Source organism: Poecilia reticulata, chromosome 14 (genome assembly GCF_904066995.2).
Source record: "Poecilia reticulata chromosome 14, P_reticulata-male-v2, whole genome shotgun sequence".
NCBI classification, from domain to species: Eukaryota; Metazoa; Chordata; class Actinopteri; order Cyprinodontiformes; family Poeciliidae; genus Poecilia; species Poecilia reticulata.
Window position 1 is genome coordinate 9,479,836 of NC_088843.1, and position 19,056 is coordinate 9,498,891.

The following is a 19,056-nucleotide window of genomic DNA, read 5'->3' on the forward strand; positions in this document are numbered from 1 at the left end:
TGTATTTTTAACACTGCAAATTGTCAAAATGTCAATTCTATTTAAAAAACTTGCAAGAGCTTTCCAAGGAAGAGGATATCATATATTTTCCAGACACATGGTGCCATTTTAAAGCATCATCAAGTAACTGTTGCCATAAATTGTTATGAAAATATATCAATATAGTAAACACAAATTTGACTTGCTGCATTGAAATTGGCCTATCTGTTTAAGAAGCTCACTCTTTCTGATGCTCTGCCTTCAGCACGGCATCACAACAATGTTCCTTTAAGCTATTTTCAACAGTTCTTAGAAGCCTTGGACTGAGAAATAGCTCATATGATAAGGCCAGCAGCTAGAGGCCTGGTGGAGCTGTGTGGGGAAGGCATGAAGGAGGGGGGTGCTCTTGTGAGTCGAAGCTCAGTTCCAAGGAAGAGTTTTGTGGAAATGGCTTTGTATGAGCAAGCGTTTAAGCACCCCCGAATGGCTGCCACAGTAGAGATTTCTCAAATATGCATGGAAGAATTAAATTCAGGTATGTTTATGATGACGGAGTAACATTATAACATGATATAAAACTCAAAAAAGTAAATTTTACATAATATCCCTCCTTTAAGTCACTAGTAAACATCAAAGATTAATGACATAAGGCAAATAAATCCAGGTAGGCAAAAAATGGCCTTTTGGTTTGGTTTTTTTATTATGTACAATATGATATCTCACTTGCAATTTAGCACACTTATAATAAATTAAGGGACTCGATCTGTACACATTCCACATTTGAGACACAGTGTGTCCCAGAATAATAACTAATATCCAGAGGCCGCTTTGATAGAAGAGCGGTTCCTCTTTTTGGGGGAAGATGGAGAGGAAGGAGGTGAGGCAGAGGACGGGAGTGAGTCAGGTGAAACTGAACGTCTTCTGGTCGGACTGCTGCTGGGCGACCCGCGGGGCGAGGAGTAGGGTGACAGGGCCTGGAGCATGCGGCCGCTGCGCTCCTGGATGGCATGCTAAAAGAGGAAAAAACAGAATTCATTTTTTCCTCTTTAAGATGTTAATCTGCATTTCAGAGGACATTAGTGTTTATCTTTAGACCCCAGCGGAACTTGATTGTGTTGAGCTATTATCTCTTGTAATTAATTTTTTTTTTTTATCAACCTAACACGGCTGCTTGATTTTGAGAGCCCGTACTTTTCTTAGAGTCTGAATTTCAAATGAAACCAAGTTTACCTCAGAAGTCAGGAATGTGCCTAAATCTTTTGCAACACCAGATATTTTCTCCCCAGACATTTTGTGTGACTTTTGATCTAAAACACAGAAAACGTACCCATGTACTATCAGGTCCAAAAAGCTCCAGGAAGTTGCCAATGAATTCCCGTGACTTCTCCTCCCATTTGTGGATCAGGTCCTGGCTCTTCTCCTCCACCCTGTTCACAAAGTGCTTTGACTTTTCCTCCACCGTTCGCACAGTCTCTTTCATCTTATCCACCTGATTCTGAAGACGATACTTATTCTCCTGCCAAGAAAGAAAAACTTGTGTTCATTTTTTTTTTATGGTATTGCCATAAAATCTAATGTGAAAGATTTTTATTTTTATGTTTTTTACCTTAATAAACCCCACGTTGAGTTCACGGGCTGTGTATCCTCTCTGCAGGTTGCGGCGGACGTAGATGTCATAGTCCCGGACAATTCGGGTGATCACATCAGAGGTGGAGATACCGTCTGTCCTCTGAGTGGCCACAAACATTCCTGATATGAAAAAGTAAATTCTGTATTTCAGTTCAGTGACAAAAGTAACTGCACAACTTGCAACGATTGCATTGATTTCTTTCTACCTGCTTCCTTGATGTCCTTGTAAACGTCCTCTGACCCAGCAGATGTGTAAGGAATGTCATCATGGGCCACAAAGTCAATCTATCAGTGGAAGAAGGGAGTGTTTGGACTATTTAAGCACATATATCTTTATGATATGACTTGGTGTATTTCTGTGCGACTGTCTGATACTATAATAGCATTCCCTGCCACAGCACAAACTTTGACCTTGTGTTTCTTGAGGAACTCTGGGGTAAGTGTCCAAGGAGCATCTCGCACCACCTCGTCAACGTAACGACAGTGCCTGAGTGCTTCGTAGCGCTCGTCCTCTGTCATTACAGTGTAGCCTTTCAGCTTGTGGGTGAGTTCGTCACTGCACACTAGTCACAAAAAGAAATACATTTAGTGCCTTACATTAAAACTGCAAAGATATAAACTGGTGTTAAAATAAATTAATAATTGGAAATTTAACTAAGCTTCATTTCTTTAGATTGGGATTTATGTTGAAAACAAATAACATAAAATACTTTGATGTATTTTCCTGGGATTTTGAAGTGAAAGGTCAACATAAGAAGGAGCCTAATTATGAAATAGACATGTTTCATGTTTAAAAAACTCCATGAAGTGTTTAACAATATCCAAATTTCTGAACATATCATGGAAAACTGCTGTTCAGAATAGTTTCCATCCAAACAAACAAAAAGTTAATGTTGCAAGAATCACTGAGTGACAATTTTATATGTGCAAATCTGGTAGAGTGTTAATTGAGTGGATGAAACCTACAATTAGGTGTCCAATATTTCTTCCATTTCACAATTATGCACTCCTTCGTGTAAGTCTATCACATAAAATCCCAATAAAATACCCTAATGTCTTAGATTGTAAATGTGCGAATATAAAAACCTTTAAGAGGTACATTTTATATCCTCCAAATAAAATCCTAGTCTTCACCTCCAACTATCAGGTAAGTGTTTGGGAAAACATTTTTGGCTTGCATCAGGGCCCGAGCGTGTCCCGAATGGAAGAGATCAAAGATGCCATCAGCATACACTCTCACCGGCCGTTGAGCTGCAAAAAAGCAACATGGAGACATGAACCTTCACATTGTGAGCAGAAACTGAGATCAAACTTTCAGACTTTCTCTTTTTTTTTCTGTTACACTCATATATCATGATAAATTGTTGCAGCACAGTTAGATGATACTGATACTGACATCCATATCTAGATTTGTAAATCAATAAAATTACGGCATTAAATAGTTTGTTGCTTTCCCTTACGTCTTGTTTCCACTATCAAGTGCCGCTTGAATTTTGGTTTGAAGACATCAGTTTTCAACAAACATACAAATCTAACCTGGGGTTCCTCTCCGTGCTTGAGCAATAGTCAGCTTTTCATGTGGGATCTCTGTCTCATAACCAGTTTGTCTTGCAAACGGTGCTGGTTCCCGCAGAGCCTGAGGACACAGAGATGATATGAAATATGATATAAATGCTCATTGCTTTAGATAGTAGTTGCTCTATATCTTGCTGCTCGTCATACCAAACATGCATTTTCTAAGTCTCAAGCATGCCCATCTGGAATAGGAAGGAGGAGTAAAAGGAGCAGTTATTATGAAAAAGACAGAGTTAAGGGGCAAAAAAGGGACAGAAAATGTTCTGCAAACTGGCAGGTTAGGACTTGCCTCTACAGCTGACGTAAAAAAACCGAAAATTTAAATCCAGATAAACTTTTATAGTATCTCCAAGACAGTCCTCAATCTCTCTCCCGAAGCAACAAATTTCTACTCCCTGTTTCTGTCCGGCCTGAACTTTGTGTTGTGAGCAGGTACACACATACACACCTTTATCAGCTGTGATGTAAGACACACTTTGAACCTCTGCTCTGGTTCAAATGTACTGGGTGTAGAGTCAGTATACCCATGTTTCCACACGTGCTAGATAAATCCTCAAATTTTATATTATAGAACACAAAAATACATGCATGCAAGGACTTTTCTGACAACAATAAAACGTGACAAATTAAAATGGTAACTTCACCAGTTTATTTCAATTATTTGTTTCACATTCCTTTAAAGTTATTGTGGCTACGGTATTTTATTCAAAGTAAAATTTCAAGTCAAATAGCAACACATATGTCTGCATGCATATATATATATATATATATATATATATATATATATATATATATATATATATATATATACATACATATATATATATGTCCATCCATTTTCTTTACACCCTTGTCCCTTATTGGGGTCGGGAGGTGCTGGTGCCTATCTCCAGCTAACGTTCCGGGCGAGAGGCGGGGTCACCCTGGACTGGCCGCCAGTCTGGCATATATATATATATATATATATATATATATATATATATATATATATATATATATATATATATATATATATATATATTTTTTTTTTTTTTTTTTATTATTATTATTATTATTTTTCCACATGAACATTGGTCATTTTTAGTTGTCAGGCATAAAAAAAGTTTGATTTCATGACTAAATCTACCTTGCGTGGGCCTCCTCCTCCTCCTCCTCCTCCTCTGCGGTTCTGTGGAGTCTCCCTGTGCTGGTTGTTGTTGCTGCTTCGGCCTCGTCTCCTTCTAGCCATTGCTGATCTTCTGCTGTGAATTCACCTGCTGCTCCTCTCTGCCGGTCTGACTAGTCAACATGGGAGATTTCTGAGCCTGTGTGTCTTTTTAAGTTTACATCCCATCTGTCTGCCTGACCCCGATGACGAGAGAACCGAGTGAGCAAAGTTCATGCCACTCTGCTGAAGGTGTTCGGAAATGTAGAGTGCGCTTGCGATCAATACAGACACGTCTTCCTCTGACAGAAAGTTTTTTCTTTCCCTGTTAGTGTCACTTTGTACTAGCTGTTTAAGACATTTTAGTATCTGGGTAATGCATTCCTTGCAAAAGTTAAAGTCTTAGAATCTTTTCCACATTTGAGGGCCAGCAAAAAAATGCATAAGTGTGCAGTAGAATTAATATTTTAATCAATAGTAGCATGTTTTACTTAGTGAATTGAGTTACTGTTGTAAATGAACCTTTGTAATTTATTGAATATGACAGTATTTGCCTTCCAAAGTCCCCTTTTTATTTTAGTCTCAGTTTAAAGCAAATGTTCTTCATAAGGGACACACCAGAAAGGTTGGAAATTAAGGTGCAGAGAAGTTTAAAGTAATAAAACAATGTTCAGTCTCACCAACCAGTACCAATAATTCATGCATAATATGATGAGATGCTCTGGTCAGATAAGGCTGAAACTGAACTTTTTGTCCACATGCAAAGTACTATGTGTGATGGTAGGTTAACCTTTCAAATGATGTTGAATACATATTCTAGCTGGTCAGAGCACAGATGGGTGAAATTAAATACAAGAGCAATTATTCAACAAACCTGTCAGGCGTTTTTAGATTTTTTTTTCTCTCTATTCGCCTTGTCCAGGTTGGTTTAGTTACAAGGTTGGGTCCTCTACAGACCTGGAGCTTGAGGATGTTGCAGAGTCTATGAGCCTCCGGTTTCTTATGAAGCTACTTTCCCTTTTCAGGGATCAAAGTTCTGAGTCCTTCAATAAACACTGTTTACACTGTTGCTTTTCTATAACCTCATTCATGTTCTCTTTCAGCTCTTGGAATTTCTCAAGCTTTTAATGTTCCTTGAGAATACTTCCTGCCCTTTTTCCTACTTTGTTTACAAATGCAAGATCCAGTTTGCAGACTTCTGGTTCTGGAAGTCCCAACAGGTTTTATCTCTGTCATTCGCCACCAATTATGGCAACATCTTACACTTTGAGTGGAAGACCTCCAGCCTATACTCAACATAGATATTCCTGTGCTTAGTAATCGCTTTGCCTACCTGCCAGGTTCTTACACTCAGCATTTATCCCCAGGACTCTTACAACCACTGGTAGCACTACTCAACACTTTGTCAATCTTTCAGTGTTGCACACAACATAGAGCCACATGCTAAAGTCCCTCCTACTTATTTTTCTTGCACTCTGAATTTCTCCTTCCTAAGACATTCATGCAGCAGTTCATCAACCTGATGCACTCACTCGTTTTTGGACTTCCTCCTTCTGCAGGTTTATGATTCTGGAATTTGGGTGAAACCTTTTGTCCGTATCGTAGAACTTTCTAGTCTTGATATTAGTGGGTTCTATCTTTTCTTTTGAACAGCTGGTTGTGTCAGTAGTAGGGGTGCTCTGCGAAATCGGCCCCAGTTTCATTGAACATCTGCATTTATCCATGGTCTCCATGAATGCTCTCAGTGTATTGTTGATATAATAAAGTCCCAAGCATCCATGTTTGGTGTAGAGTCATATCAATTCAGCTGGGGCACGTCTTTATTTGTATAGTCTTGTGATCTATAGTGACAAGTCATTCAACTGGTAGCTGGTGTTTGGCATGTCTGGTGTTGCTACCACTTCCCTACTGGGACCTGCTCATAAATCCGTCTTGTAACTCATCCATTTCAAAGAAATGAGTGGGATGTGTGCTTAGAAACAACCATAGGCTAGGGGATTTCCAAAGGGAGATTTTCAAGAAAAACAGGAATCCTTAAAGAATTTGTAAAGCAGGGAAACTACAAATACTAACACCACAACACATGTTGGAAATAATGTACGTGTTAGGTTTTGAACGTGGGTGGGTAAAGAAGTGGTACATTACCAAGTGTGCCATTCATAAGTGAATCATTTTTGCTGTCTCACATTAAATCATTGCTTCTGAAGGACAAGGAAAGGATTGGCACACCTTAAACGCGTCATTCAGTTTTTCAAGCAAGTAATTGCCTGTGCTGTAGCAAATTGTGAGACAATTCTTACATTAATTAAATACAGTATAATATTGGTATAGTGAAGTTCTGCCTTTTGGAAAGCCCCTATAATTTTCAGTTTCATTTTTGGCTTTGTATAAAATGTGTTTTTTAAATGCATTTTATGCTGTTTACCGTTTTTTTTCTTTGAGCGGCTTCATATCATTTTAGATAAAAATCCTACAAAACTACTCACAGAACCAGTTTAAACCAAGATTGACTTCATAGGTATTTTTTTCACCTTTAAGCATAATAGCCCTCAGAAAGGGGTGTGGTTATCTCACAAAGACAAGTTGCCAGGCGGGAATATTGCTCTACTGTTCCACCTCTCACTTCCTGGAGTAAATATATGGAGATCAAAACAGAGCAGCGCTCTGAACCTTTGACACAGCTCTCCAGAGAACACCACAGCTGAAGGTAAGGCTTAAGAACAACACTTCCCATCAGGACTGAATCTAGTGAGAGCAGGGAATAGTCACTAAATATGTGGTGTCAGTTGTTGGTGAGAAAACCAGAGCTTTAAAAGCCAGGCAAATCAGGCAGGAGAAACTGAAGCTGTCAGTTTCAGCTGTCATTGGCTGTGATGATCACTGTGGGTGGAGACCGTTAATTAAACTGATTTCTTTATCCTTAGGTTGCCTAAGCTGCACTCCCACTGTAAATAAGTAATAGATTTTATGTTCCTGTCCTTGCTTTAGTTACATGAAGGAGTAGTTAGATAAGAGAGGCAGCTCTTGCCTTCCCTCTGTATCTGTCTGAGAGGATAAAACAATCACTTAAACAACAGCTGTGGTTTTATGATACATTAAATACCCGGTTATGCTGAAATAGTTTATATCAGATTATCTTAATATCAATGTCTCTATCTTTCTAGATTTCACCTGCTGCAGCTCAACATGTTTCTGTGGTCTTGTCTGACACCTTTCCTGCTGATAACAGTTCACCTATGCAAAGGTAGTATGCAACATGACACAAAAATGATTATCATAGGACTGTGGATGATATTTAAACACAAAACCACACACATGCTGATTTTTGACCTTAAGTGTATCACAAGTTACTACAGACCAGCCACAGTTGTGGCACTGAGATTTCTTGAGAAAAACGTGCCTTCTTATTGCAATGGCCTTGATTTGTGGTTATACAGCTCTCTTTCCGGGGAATTGCATAAAAAAAGAGTCGTACTACTGTTGCGCAAGATAGCTGACGATGTGACTAAAAGTTCCCAACTGTTCTGTCTCAGCAAATAAAAAGAGGCAAGTTCATTTGCAAAGGCCAACTAGAAAACCACAAACATCAACATTTTAATCACTTCTAGTGGAATCTGTAAGATCTCTCCCACGGCTTTACTTTTATGCACTTTGCTCTGTCAGTGTGTTGAGTCTGATGCTGTCATTGTGTTGCAGTCCAGGGCTATTTGTCCTGAGGCAGAAGTATTTATGCCTGCAGCAAAATTTAAAATTAATATATTCACACTTCTTGGGTTGTTGTCACCTGTTCACATTGCAACTACACATGTTTGTGTATTCTATTGTGACGTTGCTTGATAACCAAATACAGAGTAGTAAATACATGTGAAAAAGAAGCAGAGATGTATGACAGAATTTTTACTATAAAAAATCAGAAAATTGTGACATGCATTTGTATCCTTCATTATATGATTGTCTTGTTCTGCTGCTGAAAGAAGTACCTCTAGTCCAGTCGCAAATCTGTAGCATCCAACATTTCTAACCAGCTTCCTGGACTCTGCTAAAAATAAATCTTTGACCCTGCCACCACAATGTGGAGCATCATACATCAGCTACAAAGTAGCTAAATTCTAAGCGTCACCAGCTAGTGGGTGATTCTCCTAATTCGGTGCCTTTTGTGTCCCACAGGTTTATCTCAAAGATTTTCATATAATGCAAACTAATTTATTTTGAGAAAATCAAGAAATGTAAATATCGATGTGTCTTGGTAATATAACATGCAAATATATTTTAAAAATCATGTTTTTAAAAATTGTATGGGTTGTTGAAGTGTAAAGGTCAGCCAAATGAGCATGTCCCTACTGGCCAATGTTCATTTTTCAATGAATATAAAACAAATAAAAATAGCCAGTAACTGCAAGTTTTTGGACCATTATGAACATTTTTAGGTATATTTTAACCTAAATAAAAGAAACATGAGAAAAACTACATGAATTATATATAAAATAGCACTTTTTAATCCTGTCCCTCAAGTTTTATTCAACCCCGTAACAGCATACTAATTCCTCCTTTTTATAAAAAATGGTTCAGTCCAGTTTCCTCAGCACCCTGGAAGTGACATCACTAAAGTTTCTTCCTGCTCATACTGTAAAGAGATTTAAGTGTTAGGAAAGTTTCTGACCTATATTTGGTTATTTTTTTTACCCAAATATCACCATCATCAAGCTCAACCTTTCATCCCTGTTACGCACGTAAATGATATTTATTGTTGTTTGGGAAAAAGTAAAGAATGGTCTTTGAAACACATTATTTATTTGTTTTCATTATATCATATGTTGCTCCATACACTAGCTGATGGCAACTTTTAGTGAAAATCTTCAACCCCGTAACATTACATAAACAGCAGTTTTATTGCGGGAAGCGCTTTTACATCAAGTTGCCATACTCTACTTATCAGTCTAATTATTATGATTCAGAAACAAATAAAATATACTTACAAATAGATATTTTAATCAAGGGACAGGTGATCTCAAAGGAACTGGAAAAATTAATTTAATTTTGTTACGCAGTTATACTGATAGAGGAATGAAAATGTCCCGTTACGGGGTTGAATTTAAAGCAACCTGAGCAGCAAAGAAATTCGTATTAATATTTGGGATTTCATGCATAAGGTGGGGAGACATATTTTCTTGGAGGTTCAAAGAGTCCTTCAATAGATGCAGTGTTCAAAAACACAATTTTTTGTGGTATATTTTTAAGTAACCATAGACCCCAAAAGGCACCGAATTCGGAGAATCACCCTACTAAGTAGCTAAATACCAAGCGTCATACATCAGCTACAAAGTAGCTAAATATCAAGCGTCATGCATCAGCTACAAAGTAGCTAAATACCAAGCGTCATGCATCAGCTACAAAGTAGCTAAATACCAAGCGTCATGCATCAGCTACAAAGTAGCTAAATACCAAGCGTCATGCATCAGCTACAAAGTAGCTAAATACCAAGCGTCATGCATCAGCTACAAAGTAGCTAAATACCAAGCGTCATGCATCAGCTACAAAGTAGCTAAATACCAAGCGTCATGCATCAGCTACAAAGTAGCTAAATACCAAGCGTCATGCATCAGCTACAAAGTAGCTAAATACCAAGCGTCATGCATCAGCTACAAAGTAGCTAAATACCAAGCGTCATGCATCAGCTACAAAGTAGCTAAATACCAAGCGTCATGCATCAGCTACAAAGTAGCTAAATACCAAGCGTCATGCATCAGCTACAAAGTAGCTAAATACCAAGCGTCATACATCAGCTACAAAGTAGCTAAATACCAAGCGTCATGCATCAGCTACAAAGTAGCTAAATACCAAGCGTCATGCATCAGCTACAAAGTAGCTAAATACCAAGCGTCATGCATCAGCTACAAAGTAGCTAAATACCAAGCGTCATGCATCAGCTACAAAGTAGCTAAATACCAAGCGTCATGCATCAGCTACAAAGTAGCTAAATACCAAGCGTCATGCATCAGCTACAAAGTAGCTAAATACCAAGCGTCATGCATCAGCTACAAAGTAGCTAAATACCAAGCGTCATGCATCAGCTACAAAGTAGCTAAATACCAAGCGTCATACATCAGCTACAAAGTAGCTAAATACCAAGCGTCATGCATCAGCTACAAAGTAGCTAAATACCAAGCGTCATGCATCAGCTACAAAGTAGCTAAATACCAAGCGTCATGCATCAGCTACAAAGTAGCTAAATACTAAGCGTCATACAATCAAACATATCACAATGTCCTGAAATAAAATCTTATCTTCTTTCATTTTTTTCTTTGCTTGTTTTTACTAGGATCCCCAGACCAAAGATGTGGGAAATTCACAGATCTAGACATTACTCATGCCATCATTGGCACAAGTCTCAAAATCAAGCTGCTGCTTTACACCAGGCACGATGTCAACTGTGGTGTCGTCCTGTCCCACACCAAGCTGGAAGAGCATCCCGAGTTTAACATGTCCAACCCCACCACCTTCATCATCCACGGCTATCGGCCCTCGGGATCTCCCCCAGTGTGGTTGAGCAACTTCACAAAGTGGCTGTTGGACAGGCAAGACATGAATGTTGTGGTAGTGGACTGGAACCGTGGAGCTACTAATGTTAATTATTTTAAGGTGGTTGAGAAAACATACAAAGTGGCAGACAACCTCACAGCTTTCATTAAAATAATGCAGGTACAAAGTGTCTCTGATCCTCTATAACCAAATCTGCTGTGCCTGGAGAGATCAACATCCTTGACAGCTTTGTTGAACTTTTTAAAAAACTCTGTTTCAGGACCACGGTGCTTCTCTAAGTTCAATTCACTTGATTGGAGTCAGTCTTGGAGCCCACATTTCCGGTTTTGTGGGAGCAAAACTGAACAGTGCAATCGGAAGAATAACAGGCAAGTTTTACATGTCAGGACATGATTTTATGTCAGTTTGATTGAGGGTGAGATAAACACGAACCAAGATGAAGTGGAAACAAAACCTGCAAACAATCTGAAATGTTGCACCAACTGAGATTTAACAACTAAATGAATGAGATAGGTAAATTCCCTTCTGTAGGTAATCTTTAATGCATGTTTTTCAGAATCTCAAGCCTTTAGACTGAAGTACGGATAGATAGATTCATAGTATGCATGTGTTTCTGAAGAAGAACCTGTACGACAATGGTACAGCCTGTTTTGGTGCAATATGCTGTACATATTCTGTACATATACCTCTAAACTATTTTCTGTCTGGTTTGTACTGATGTGACCTTTGCAGCTCTTGATCCTGCCGGACCTTCGTTCACTGACAAACCTCCAGAACATCGACTGGACCCGACAGACGCTCAGTTTGTCGACGCGCTGCACACAGACATCGACTGTCAGCCGGTTTAATTGTTGCTTTAAAATCTTAAGTGATGTTTTTTTTTTCTTCAAATGTATCTTTATAGAGATGTTTATGTGTGTTATATGTCCTACTGGTTTTCAGTTCTGGGCTACAGGGCACCATTGGGCCACATTGATTTCTATCCTAACGGAGGAACAGACCAGCCTGGCTGTCCGAAGACTTTGCTATCACGTAAGGTTTGAGGGACTGGCCAACATGTGCTGCTGTACAGTGACCTGTGATTATGACAATATTTCCCTTCATTAACCCTTAAACAGCCGGTGGCTACTTCAAATGTGACCACCAGAGGGCTGTGTTCCTTTTCATGGACACTATAAATGATTCATGCCCCAGTCAAGCATTCCCCTGTTCCTCCTATGAAGATTTCCTGGATGGAAAATGCACGAGCTGTGAGCGCTTTGGTGAAGCTGGTTGTCCTATCTTTGGTGGGTGGTTTTATTGATGAACTTACTACCTATGTTCTACTGCTGTACTGGTACACAAAAGTGTGTGTACATCGTGCTTAACATTTGGACTGATGCATATGTTTGTACTCAAATCAGGCTACGATGTTACACAGTGGAAGGACGTCCTCAATCAACCGAACCAAACAAAGTTCTACTTCAAGACAAACTCACGCTCTCCATATTGCTGTAAGTAATTTTAGTATTTAGCAGAATAACTAGTGATGGAAAACGATGCTTTATCTTATATATATGTGAAAAGGGTGCATCTAAGTACATTAGAATGTCACAGAAAAATGCTTTTTAGCAAAAATGGATAATAGAGTGAGGTATATTTGTTATGTTTATTTGAGTTTGTTTTTATAACCAGGTTACAGTTAATCAAAAAATTATTTTCTCAAATCAGCATCTCGGTAGACGGAAGTGTGACATGCTCTAAAGTAACTTGGTAAATGGCTGAGCTGGATTCACTGATTAATCAATACCAGGAGATTATGGCTCCCCAAATTCTCGCAGACTGTGGGAACCTCACAAAGGACCTGAACTAACTTGGATATTGTGCTTCTCCGCTTCACTCCCAGACTCTGGAATAGTTTTACAAATGAAATGCAAAATTTGCTTTCAACTAAAACAGTGACTGGGTCACTAAGAGTCCAGTCATTTTTTCCCTTAGCCCACTCCTCCAACAAGTAATTGTTTCTTAATATTTGAGGGTGAAGACACTCTGACAAACCAAATGTCTGATTTTTTCCAAACTACATTGTCAAGCCTGCATGTGTACTTAATTCTGTAAGCAATTTCTTTAGCAATGACCCTTGGTGACCTACCTTTTGCTGGGCAACCCTCAATCCAGCAGTGTTTCATATGATTACAAAGACCATGCTATACCACTTTTGTACTCAAATTCTTGTGAAACTAAATTTTGATTTTCTTTAAGCCACAACCATCAAACTGGGAATAAATAAGCATTTTAAATACATCCCTCTGTAAGGAATGAATAAACATTTGATTTTTCAAATGCATTCTAATTTACTGAGATGCACCCTCTTATAAAAATCTGATTTGAATAGGCATGATTTTGTTTGCGACCCCACCTAGTGGTAGCACAAAGACTTTCGTCAACAGCAGAAACACATTTTAATGCTCCTGCACATTGCTGAAAGCAGCAAAACAACAGTCACAAAAGGATGTGTGAATTTTCTGCAATAAATGTAGTTTTTTGCATTTTCCACAACACAGAACAGAAACAAATTAAACAAAATTTTCTAGATTACTGCTTTTCTGACAGCAACATTGTATGTTTCCACTCTCCACAGATGTTGTCCACAATAAATAAACCATAATATGAGTACTATAGCAAAATGACAACAATAAAAAAAAGCAGTTTAGTATTTGAAATAATTTTGCATAAATACATTCTGCTCTTTCAGTGACAAACTACAAAGTGGATGTGACGATTTGGAATCAGAAGAAACAGAAGGGATACATGGATATTAAAATCAGTGACGGTACTAAGGAATCAGTGGCAGTCATTGAACAGTAAGGCCTCTTTTTTTCATACTCCCTGTGCTGCCAAAAGTCAAGTATTCCTTCACAACTTCATATATATGTGTGTTTCTTTCTCTCTTTTTAACCAGTAAAGCAATCCAGTTCACGAAGGACAAAGAGAACGCAATACTTGCTATGTTTGCTAGAAACATTCACCCAGTGAAAACAGTCTCTGTCAAATACTACGGCGGAGTGGGGTGTAATTCCAATTGCAAGCTTCGGATCCTGGGAATCCGTTTCACACCCCTGAATCGCAAAAAGAAGTGCGCAACATTTACAGATTTTAGACCGTTTTAACTGTGTCCGTTCAAAATAAATTATGTTTTACTTTTGTCTCCAAATTCACAGCAGCTTCTTTTTCTTTTCTTTTTATCTTGCAGGCCTCTTTGTCGCTACGACATTCTTCTTGAAAATAAGAAAGAGTTCACATTCAGGCCGATTCCATGTGAATAAAAGCCGTCCTGAAATCGAGCTGAAACCTGAATCAAGAACTTTCATGAGGAAGAGTCCTCTGGTTCCTCAGGTTCTTTAGGACTGGTTGGAAAACTAACAAGGATCCCAAATGAAAAGGCACCAGTTGGTCACTCAAAATTTCTAAAAATAAAAAATAAATAAATGTGACACATTCTGAGAACTGTATTTGTTTCAAAGGAAAAAATGGTACATAGTTGTATAGGGTGTGTATAAATATTTTATATAAAGAAAACCTGGAGTACATTCATGTTTCACTTTTAAAAAAAACTAAATACATTTTTATTTTCTCACTAAAAATATCTGGCCTCTGAGCTTAATTTATATATTTTTTTAATTATATTTTATATTAAGAAAATGTTTCTTCATTTCCTTTGATAGCTTCACCAGGATTATAACTTCGTATTAAGATGCCACTGACTGACATTGGCTGACAGATAAGCTGCTGGTAGCGCATCAGAAAGACTATTTCAGTCCTGCTTTTTTTCCATCTATTCTGGTTTAACTACTTTCTCCGTTTCAGCTAATGATGGCAAAAATATTTTTCTGTGTTTGAATGAATGCATTTATTTGTTCTTGATACAAACAAAAATATAAGAAGCACCTTCCTCACATCACAACATTGCCTACATTAGCAAAGAAATAATAAACTGTCCATTTTCCTTTTAAAAAAGCACGAAAAAGATTATTTTCATGGCCAGTTTCTTTAAAAAGATACATAAAGCCTAAGTAACAACAGAAACCCTTGCCCTTGATCCAGTCCTTCTTGTTCATTTTGACATGTGTTTCTTCATCCACTGGATTTCCATCTTAATCAAAGAAAGACACAGCAACAGATATTAGATATTACTTCAAACCTAATTTCAGTTTCATTAAAGAAACTACAGACTAAGATGTACTTCTACCTGTAAAGTTAAGCGAATCCTCTTCTCCTCATCAAGCTCATTCATCAGCAGCTTAATTTCTTCGCTGAAACAAAAGATTTGTTTCACATAAAAAGTTCACAAACAGTTAAAATGTATGTTGTTCTGAGCACTTGACAATAAAGATATCTAACTATTTAAGAAATACAATGAAGTACTTAAGCCTACTGCTAACTGCTAAGGTAACATTTGAATTAAAGTAAATTGAAGAGGCTGAATTGCCAAAATGCCTGTAAAAATTGTTTAGTCCTACTTGTGTCGACTCTTCATCTGTTCAAACTGGTCCCTGAGGTCTTTTAACTCGGCCTGCAGCTGTTCCACATTTGGCTTGATATTTTTCTCTGGGCTCCTTGGTCGGGGATCTGAGTTGAGGGTTGGGGGCACTGCTGGATTTAGCACAGCAGAGAGAGCCTTCGGCAGCAGCGAGGAGAAAGACTCCTTTGACATATTTTTATCTGCAGCCTGCGGGACAGAAAACGCCAAATCAAAATTACACTTAATTTTCCGGTCTGTGCCACCAGTAATTAATAATCAGCTTCCCATTAAGACTCACTTGAAAGGGGGAACAATTCTGATTTGTTTCCTGAGTGCTCTCTTCATTTGCTGAAGAATTCATTGTTTCACTTTGGTTTTCTCTTCTTTCCTTCTCAATCATAAATGTTACCTGTAAATAAAGTCTAGTTTGAGTTTCTGCTACAAACTACAGCTTCCATGATTATTTGCCCATCTGACTGTGTAAAATGCTTTAAAATAAATGTGACATTTGATACCACAGGAAGTCTGAACATGAAAAAATCCAACCTGTACTGTGAATACTTGCTTTCAGCTGGAATCATACACTATGAAAGCAATGTTTTTAACTAAATCACAATTGTTGGCACCGCTAGCAATTCCCGTAGCATAGATGTGATGGAAACATATATGTATCCAATGGAGAATCACTTTTTCTCAGCCACTCTTCAAAATGTGAAAGATAAAAAAAAGAATGTCGCAGCAGGATCCACCTAGCTGCGACTGAACTACACAAAAACACATCTGACTCTACGCAGGCTGTTCACTCACTTCACCATGCAGGAGGATGCTTAAGCTTATTCAATAATAATTACCACTTTCATTAGCCATGTTTTCTTGCTTTCATTTAATGTCATAACAAGCTGGCCCACAAACATCCAATAACATTTTTATTAATCGATTTATGACAGAGCAGCAAAAAGGGAAAGAATTCAAAATGAATTAATTTGTGTTTTTAATTGTGAAAAAAAAAATATATGGATGCTGATGACTTTCAACTTAGAAATGATGGACTTGCAGTGCAAAAAGTTTGGACACAATCAATTTAGATCCTCATATCATGCATTTTTCAGCACACTGACACACAGGAAGATGAGAAACAGTATGACAGCATTTTTAAAGAAAAAAAAATCTCACCATAATAGAGCAGAAGCAAAGAAAAAGGTAATAAAACCAGTAAATGCCACCTTATTTTAGGAGGTGTAACAGGAAAAAGCTTCTCCTGTCCTACCATCACAAACATAACCATGTGAAATGTGCTTAAAACATTAGATACCAGTATTACCAGCAGGGGTGTGAATAAGTGTAGTAAACTTGTTTCAAACACTCCTTATGAGATTATTCCCTTACCTAATAATTGTACTCAAAGTAAAGGTTGGATTTCATGTCTAACATTGTGCTCAGATTGATTTATTTTAAAGCCTTTCGCACCACTTTAAGACAACTAATATTTACTTAATCCAAACTGAAGAGACATTGGCCCAGTTTGTCTTCAATAAAGTCACCGAAGAGGATTTCGATTCTGGTCAAGTTATTAATCTCTGTGACCGAACTCATCTGTTACTGGGGGGACAGTAAGTGCCTTTGTCACAAGTAAGGAGCCAAAGCAGATATCTTCAGCTGCAATGCCTGTCTGTGTGTGAATGAGGCGGCTCAGGAAAGTTAAATTTATCCCAAGGACAGTGGGAACACAAACACACCACACACACTTTTCAAACAGGGCTCCAAGTTTTGAGAGCGGCGTTGCAGCACAACGCAAACACTTGTCTTAATTTTATACTTCCCAGAGAACGGAGCTCTGACTGTAGCGTCTCATCTGCAGCAGGAGCTCTCTGCTCGTTCAGACTCGACCGTACAATGGAATCAAACTCTTCTGCGTCTTTGAGAGAAACAAGAGGACAAATAACAAAATCCTACTTGAAGAGAAAGAGAGAAAGTACTTCAAGTTTCACAGTCCATAGTTGCATGGCTTACCAGGAATGAGCGCCGAGTTATAGCTGCCCATCATATCACAGTTGAGCACAAGCAGAAAAAAAGCATGGCTGGACTACATCTCCAAATGACAGGCGAGAGCGAGTGAGCAGAGAAGAAACATGCAAAAATCAGTGAAGCCTCACGTCAAGTTTGATGTTTCTTGGATGTAGAAATTCTTCCCAGTCCACTAAAGTGCCAACAACTCCATTTGGGACCATTAGTTCATCAGAGTAGTAGAATCTAAATGCCGGTGTGACTGTAGAAGCAGCTGTTCCTCATACCACAAGGCTGAACAGATGAGTAACAAACGTTGGCTTTAATGCAGAAACGAATTTCAAACTAATTGAGCTAAACAGTCAGCGAGAGCAACGAAGAACCCCGAGCACACACTCACCTTATTTTTACTGCGTCACGACTGATATGCAGCAGCATCTGAGGAAACTTGATCCCATCTTTTGTACTCCCAATGCATGTTGTGATGAGGAGTGGTTCTGTCACAGCTAAGTTTAGAGCAGGGCAACAAATATCATGGGATGGGGAGGGAAAAGGGGTGGGCGGCGCGGGGGGCAATGGCTCCCAGACTGAGAGACTTATCCAGAGAGTATCAACAGTGATGATTAGATTTTAGTCTAGAGATCCTGACGCTAATTTTTTCCCCTAAAAATTTTAAGAGGCTATTTTGTTATGTGGTTTAATATGAACTGAAACTGAAGTTCTATTTTTCGGGGAAATGCAAAAAGCGTATTCAAAAGAATTAACAAGAACGGTTGGATATACAGCTCTGGAAAAAATTAAGAGACCACCTAAAATGATCAGTTTCTCCGATTTTACTTTTTATAGGTATGTGTTTGAGTAAAATGAAAATTGTTCTTTTATTTTATGAACTAACATGCCTCCGAAATCCCAAGCAAAAATGTTGCATTTATCTGCAGAAAATGAGAAATGGTCAAAATAACAAAAAAGACGCGGTGCTTTCAGACCTCAAATAATGCAAAGAAAACATTCATATTCATTTAGAAACAACAATATTAGTGTTTTAACTCAGGAAAAGTTCAGAAATCAATGTTTGGTGGAATAACCAGGTTTTCAATAAGGTTCAGTGCAGCGGACTCCTAATTGTTTCCACAGCTGTATTAGCATCTCGCATTGATGATGTTGATAATGTTTGGAAGCAGGCTGCACTTCACTGTCTCAAAAAAGTTAGGTCAATTGCATCACCCAATGTGAGCAACCTTAAATGATAGCGTCTTGTGAAGCTATGAATTCATGTAACTTTTTAATCGTCATCACAAAGATTTTGATTTTTTGGGTTTGTATGCAATGGATTAACAAACATTGGCACATTATGAGGTAAAATGCCTTATAACCGAATTGTTTTGAAATTTCTTCACTTTGTCTTATTCTGCTGTGTTCCTTGATATGTATGATGACATCTGTTTACTAATGTTCTCTCAAAATCCTCACACAACACCCGGATACATGCCGAGATCTTCCTTCAGTTAGAGATGTTGAGATCAGGACGAGGCGCAGTTAGATTCCTGCCACAGATATGACTTTACATCAGTATGTACTTATTGGCCAGTGCCAATAAGTCCAATATTAGTCTGGAAAAATACTGTACAGAAATGGGATCTGTTTATGAAGCTGTCCTGAACAATATTTGATGTGAATGGAAACT

The 19,056-nt window shown here is 38.2% G+C and overlaps 3 protein-coding genes across 4 annotated transcripts; 1 reads left to right on the forward strand and 2 right to left on the reverse strand.

The window, feature by feature from the left end:
* Window positions 1-657: 657 nt before the first annotated feature.
* On the reverse strand, window positions 658-6,807 carry LOC103475428 (choline-phosphate cytidylyltransferase B-like). Its single transcript, XM_008427027.3, has 8 exons — window positions 4,310-6,807; window positions 3,145-3,244; window positions 2,743-2,859; window positions 2,020-2,171; window positions 1,815-1,893; window positions 1,586-1,728; window positions 1,307-1,495; window positions 658-989 (listed from the first exon to the last, which is right to left on the reverse strand). Exons 1-8 carry the CDS (start codon window positions 4,409-4,411, stop codon window positions 789-791), a joined length of 1,083 nt encoding a protein of 360 aa, XP_008425249.2. The 5' UTR covers window positions 4,412-6,807; the 3' UTR covers window positions 658-788.
* Window positions 6,808-6,916: 109 nt separating this feature from the next.
* lipia (lipase, member Ia) lies at window positions 6,917-14,340 on the forward strand. Its single transcript, XM_008427024.2, has 11 exons — window positions 6,917-7,034; window positions 7,492-7,571; window positions 10,647-11,026; window positions 11,127-11,235; window positions 11,600-11,701; window positions 11,810-11,899; window positions 11,986-12,153; window positions 12,271-12,360; window positions 13,602-13,710; window positions 13,809-13,982; window positions 14,100-14,340. The coding sequence occupies exons 2-11, from the start codon at window positions 7,514-7,516 to the stop codon at window positions 14,170-14,172; spliced, it is 1,353 nt and encodes a 450-aa protein (XP_008425246.1). The 5' UTR covers window positions 6,917-7,034; window positions 7,492-7,513; the 3' UTR covers window positions 14,173-14,340.
* LOC103475427 (SH3 domain-containing kinase-binding protein 1) lies at window positions 14,336-19,048 on the reverse strand. Of its 2 annotated transcripts, XM_081615776.1 has the most exons (7): window positions 17,773-19,048; window positions 17,379-17,666; window positions 17,188-17,283; window positions 15,667-15,776; window positions 15,367-15,575; window positions 15,096-15,159; window positions 14,336-14,999 (listed from the first exon to the last, which is right to left on the reverse strand). In XM_081615776.1, the coding sequence occupies exons 2-7, from the start codon at window positions 17,410-17,412 to the stop codon at window positions 14,961-14,963; spliced, it is 552 nt and encodes a 183-aa protein (XP_081471902.1). In that variant the 5' UTR covers window positions 17,413-17,666; window positions 17,773-19,048; the 3' UTR covers window positions 14,336-14,960. The 2 variants fall into 2 exon arrangements, with proteins under 2 accessions (XP_081471902.1, XP_008425248.1); XM_008427026.3 differs by lacking the exon at window positions 17,188-17,283 and having other exon boundaries at window positions 15,667-15,777; window positions 17,522-17,666.
* Between the last annotated feature and the right edge of the window lie 8 nt (window positions 19,049-19,056).